This window comes from Porites lutea, chromosome 4 (genome assembly GCF_958299795.1).
Source record: "Porites lutea chromosome 4, jaPorLute2.1, whole genome shotgun sequence".
Taxonomy (NCBI): domain Eukaryota; kingdom Metazoa; phylum Cnidaria; class Anthozoa; order Scleractinia; family Poritidae; genus Porites; species Porites lutea.
The window spans coordinates 20,721,285-20,727,284 of NC_133204.1; the positions used below are offsets into that span (position 1 = coordinate 20,721,285).

At 38.4% G+C, this 6,000-nt stretch overlaps 1 protein-coding gene across 1 annotated transcript; it reads right to left on the bottom strand.

Moving 5' to 3' along the window:
• Positions 1-1,877: 1,877 nt before the first annotated feature.
• Positions 1,878-5,023, bottom strand: LOC140935040 (uncharacterized). Its single transcript, XM_073384574.1, has 2 exons — positions 4,738-5,023; positions 1,878-3,650 (listed from the first exon to the last, which is right to left on the bottom strand). Exons 1-2 carry the CDS (start codon positions 4,884-4,886, stop codon positions 2,750-2,752), a joined length of 1,050 nt encoding a protein of 349 aa, XP_073240675.1. The 5' UTR covers positions 4,887-5,023; the 3' UTR covers positions 1,878-2,749.
• Positions 5,024-6,000: the final 977 nt, after the last annotated feature.

The following is a 6,000-nucleotide window of genomic DNA, read 5'->3' on the forward strand; positions in this document are numbered from 1 at the left end:
TATTTTGGTTTCTGTCTCCACATAATTTCCCACAACAATAAAGCGTAGCTAACTGAGTGCATTTGCGGCCAATGTTGTTTCCGTCTATGACCAGCAGAAACCGTTCTCTTGAGTGGATGCCATGCAAATGCTGATAATTTTGAACTGCTCGTCGGTTTAGTATTCAATGAAAATTTCGAGCTTGCATATAAGTTGATACCTAAAAAGTTCCTACGAAAGGGACCTCCACTGCACTTTCCTAAAACTCTGGTACAAAGTCGCTATGGGCTGTTTTAACTCTGCAACCTGACCTTTTCGTTTAAACAGTTTACAGGTACTTGAGGTCATTTAAGACGGACAGAGTAGATCCTTTGTGTTTTGAACAAATTCAAATTTACAGCATTAACTTATTAAAAATTCAAGTGCTTTGCATGTACTGAAAAGAAAGTTTAAAAGTTTGAAAAGAAAGATTAAGCAAACAAAGAAAAAGTAGATATATGATCTGATTATAGGCCACAGACGAGCATTTGGCATGCACCTGAAAGATAAGTTCACAAAATGTGAAGTAATTTAATCTCGACATTTCTGGCTTCTCTATCGTTGTGAAATAAAAGAATTGTAAAGATTATTTAGTTGATTATTTAACATATAAAAATTTCAATAATCAACTGGATAATCAACGACTAAATAATCAACAAACGATATCCCAGTAAAATTTTAAACTTCTAGGACTTCAGCACCTCCGGTCGAATTTGCCGAATTGTTTCCCTGGTAGCTCTACTATAACAAATACAAAGAAAGGAAATAATGAACAAGAATTGAAATTAGTACATTTTTAGATAATTTCAACACTGACTTTTGTGTTAAGTCAGTGCTTTTGATTTAAATTACCGTTTTTGTCTCAGCTTTTTAAAGCGAAGCATAATTAACTAAGGGAATCTTACGGATTTGTCACGATTGCAATATATACGGGAAAAATTTCTTACTTATAACGGTATTTTCTTTATTTTTTACTCAATTTATGGTGACTACTTCCTTTCAAAGAAAGACGTAGCTGCTACCGTTCAACAACATTTTATTTATTTATCGTGCTGAACTACTTTTAGCTTAGGTTTTCTTGATCATAAAGAAAACGCGCTTATTCAGGAAAACGATTCTTTTGTCATAGGCTTAACTCTCATTAAAACGAGACCTAAAATCATTTAAAATTTGGATCCTAGGTTTTTTGGGGCTTTTCTTAAACTTGACAACAGTTAAATTGTGTCAGCATGATATTCTCGCGCCGTGTTACTGTTCTTTGTTACCCGTACTGGGATCCCTGGTACCGACATAGTTTATTCTTACACATAAAATGTCTTTGAATTGAGAGCGCGAACATTTCTAAGTTATAAACAAAGAATACTTGTTTGCCGTTTTCCTTGGGTTAATAGTCGATGAGGACAGGTTAGAACTCAGTGTTTTGTTGACTATGGAATTCAAATGAGAGTTGAGCTGAGAAGTGAAGATTGTGGAGTGTATGTAAAGAACTTGTTTGCACGTTCGTGCTTTAAACTGTGGGCAACTGGACTTCCAACTCTACATAATTCAAATATCATAACTACATCTACAGTCTAATGCTCTAAACTAATCTCCATGCAGAGCAAATAATACTAGTCATGCTCCGAAGAGTGTCACGCGTTTAAACCCTAAGGTCTAAGAAGCTCATTATTTATTTATTTGCTTTTTGGCAGAACCTGATTACACTGCTTTTAATATCTTTTATGGGTTGAACACTATAGTTAGGGGCATGAATCAATAAGAGTCTTATGTAGACTATACTTGTGGAAAATTTATTCAAAATGGCTGCCAGTGAGGTTTTTCAGAAGTCTGGGGTGTCACAGCACTACCAACTCAGGATTAATTTTACTCTGATAAGCAAGATCTGTGATCGATTAGTTTCACTTGTCTGTGCTGCGGCTTCTTTCACTATTTATTCTTCTTAGTGAGATCGTTTCAAAAGAAAGAAATTCGTATCATATTTTTGGGTCTTGATCAATCAAGCTGCTCTTTACTAGGCAGACATTCAGTGGCTGTTCTTCCCGTAGGAAGGATGCCTGGTTAAAATTCGCCAGTATAGTTGCTGCTAAGAATATGGGCCAGCTAAACATCTCTCTAACAGGAGCAATGATTCACTATGGGCCGTTAAGCACCTTTAACCTTTTTCTTAGGACTACTTAAGTGTTTAATGGACTGTCTTACTAATGAATATTAATTGCGTTCGACGTTAGGGGAAAGCAACTCATGTCTCGGGAATACCTCGAATGAAATATGTGACGAGTTGCTCAGTTTGGAGTTTGACTAGCCACTGTGTTTCAGTTCATTTCACTGCAATGTTGGCGAGAAATTAATATTTATGACCATGATAGTGGTGATTATGATGCTAATTATCATGGTTTGTGTACTATGTTTATTAAGCAAGGATCTTCTTCATTTATTGACAACGGTATACTACATGAATTACCATCATCAGTTAACACTCCATCTACCCAACCGTGAGGGACCCGGCGTTTCATCATTCTTTTTTTCATCTACCTGTTATTCCAGACATAAGCACTTCCCCCTCAAGACCTTCAACAATCAAGACAGTGACGCAGTTTCCACCTAACCTCTAAAACATTAACTTCAAACCCATGTGGTCTCACACGAACACCAAAAGTTTTGAAGCCCTGGTTCTTCTCCATTTCATCCACAAATCAAATAAGCCGTCTCACCATGAAGAATAAATTGACCTTTAACTAACTATGACTGGAAAATAGACATTTCGCTTCGAGTCAAGTCCTCCGTTCCTCGTTTTCAATCCACCGCTTGTTTCAGTAAAAAATGTCTCATTTCCACCGGTGCGGTGAAGTCTTGGTAACTTTATCTCACGCGTTGTTATGTAAGCGTTCAACTTGTCCTGTGAAGGTTCAACGAACAAGGCCTCGCCTCGAGTAGGCAGCAGCCTAGCGTGATATGGTTTAAAAACGTCTTTGGTTGTAAAGAAAGTAGCCATTTGTTTGGCACTGTTTGGCTGTCCCTCCGCACAATCCCAGAATCCTAAGCTGTCCATGCACCCGCAGTAGGTGTGATAAGAACTAATTCGTACAAGAGGCAACCGTTTCTCTTTATGGATTTTTCTCTCGTCTCGATACTGAGCCAAATATTTTGAAATCGGCAATAAATCGAACTTCTTTCCATCGCGAAATCCCTTCGTTGCTTTATCCGTTGAGAGATTACTTTCCATGAATGGTGTTAACAAAGAACTTCCCAGTGGACTACCCTTGCACAGAATTGGACTTCTTCTTTGTGTTAAATACTCTGGAACCTTCTGGTTTTCGACCCAAGAGGCCTTAGTTTTTGCCATGCGCGATAAAATGTTCGTTCGTGGTGACTTGTCAGGTGAGCCATCTGAATTCGAGTGGACGGATCGGGTGTCTTCGACTGCGCATGTACTTGTGGATGTTACATAATCTTGACACAGACTGACTTCTGGTCGAGTGTCGCTTGAGACGCTCGTTGGCGCATGCTCACTTTTGAATATATCAGTCTCTCTTATCCCAAGCTGCTCCAGTGTGGCGGACTTTGAACAAGTTTGTGGCATTTCGCAGATTTTGTTGCTATCGAAGGAAACTGTAACGGTTTTAATGTTAATCCTGTGGAATGCAAATTGAAATTAGTCACAAGCATGTGACTACATGCAATGCGCACAAATGTGTTTTCATGTCTTAGCGATAAAAGAATTGTGACCATTCGACTAGAGAACTAAAATGCGATCAAGGCTGTCACTTTGAAAGCACTCAAGTAAACGCCTTTTTCCAATCCAACAAAGTACACCAATCTCGTTTGCAGGGTTCTCTATTTGTAGAGAAACCTGGGAACGAGGTTACAAATTACACTTCCTTTTATAGGACCACCCAGTACAGGAGGATTCCGCTGACTGAACGCAGCTCGTTAAGTGTGACCAATTCAGGACTTAATTGAAGTGTCCTATGAAGAAAACGTGATATGTGTCACTAATTTTATCGACTGTTCCCGACTGCTGTGTGAAATGCAGGTGATATCTTAAGCTTATGACGACATCCGCTGGTACCCCCCTCGTCACTTGAGAGCAAGAAACGTGTTCTTAAAATATAATTTATACATATTGAACAAACTAGTTCGCAAAGTTGCCACTGGTAATGATATGAACCGAAGTCTTCACATACATAAAGAGATATTTTGACATATCGCCCTCAAAAGCATGCTTGGAATAAAAAGGACGAGTTTTTGAAGACAATACACCTTTCAAAGAGAGAATTTAGTCAGCTGTGAACTTATCGAATATCGATGTAACTTTGGAGGTCACCTTAACAATATTATCGTATCATGATTGTTGTCTGCTAGTGGTAAACATAACAATATTCTCTCGAATCCTCAACAGACTCAATCCATTGGCTGCAACGACAAGAACTACTATAACCACTTTAATTCGAGACCTATTGGAAAGTTGTAAACTTATTCTCTCGGCAACGCATGAACGGGAAATCTTTTGACGGCAAAGATTGGACTGTTAGTAATCTCTTTCTCAACATCAGAAATATTCCATGGTTGATTTCAATCATCCATGCAGGTCGTTGGTTGTCCATGCAAAAGAGCATTCTAACTTTGAAGACGGGTAGAGGCTACTCAACTTTGAAGGCTAAAGTAAGTTTATGGACAGACTTCATCAAAGAAAAGCCGAATCAATTGCTAGCATCTCACCTCTTTAAGTTCACTTGAGAAGTGCATGGCCTCCAGATGTCTTGTACATCTTGTAAGGTACATTCACGGTTCGCTTTGTGCGCCATACGAAATGTTAAGGAAAAAAAATGGGAGATGTGATTATTGACACGGTGTCTGATGTGCGACATTCGCGGCAACCAAGTGTTGCTGGGGTAACAATGCAAGCCATAGGGTGACTGTGAAGACAAATAAGCCTTCAATTGTGTGTAGGAATACAATTATATTAACAAAAGTGGATTATTTGCATTTATGTTATTGGCTCGGAAAGGCCTTAATTAACTCTTAATAACAATTCAGCATCCGTTATTAAAATATTGAATAGATGTGAAGACTGTGGAGTACATGTAAAGCATTTGCGTGGCACTTTCGTGCTTTAAACTGTGGGCAACTGGACTCCCAACCCTAAATATTTCTTTTGAAACCGAAACGTCAATAGCGTAAATCATGTGGCGGCTTCGTCTATTATTGTGGCTAAGTCAAACACTTCATTGAAATTCCCGTTATGATTGCTTAATACTTTATGGATTAAGGATATAATTAAATAGCGAAATGCCGGTTATCGGGCGAGCTGTGTACCTCACTATGAAAGACATTAAACGGGTGTTACAGCGAAAACTTAACTACCTTCGAGAAAGCCCTTCTTTTAGAGCACCTACCATGGAAAATTCAGATTAACTGTTGCTTACCTTTTAATAGTGAATAAAGGGTGAAATAATGAATATGTGAATATCTTACACCAGAAATACGGGATGAAAAATTAAATGTAAAGAGGATCTTAGCATTTGTAGGTGCACAACCTATGCAATTGCAAAAAGAAAACCTGAAAAATTCAGGCTTATATGGGATTCGAACCCTTGACCTCTCATACGATACCAGTCAGTGCTCTAACCAATGCAAGCGAGCCATAGTTAGAAAGGTGATAAACCAACTGGGGTTAACTTAGTTTCTAAAGAAACTGCGAGGCAATGTCGGAGTAAATCGATCTGACAAGCCAGAGCTCGAAACGTCAGCTGTGAATCTTTAAACCCTTTAGGCCCCAGTATCCAAACTATTCTCATATATTTTCATACGGGATATAAGTTGGGAGAATGTGCTAAAAGATACCAACTTCCCTTCAGTAATCACTGAACTTAATCATTTGTATAGCGCTTTCTCTTGTTTAAGTATAGAAATTGTGAAGGTTCGATTTCCCCAGCAGTTACATTGAAATTTATTTTAACAAGGTTATTCACATGTTTATAT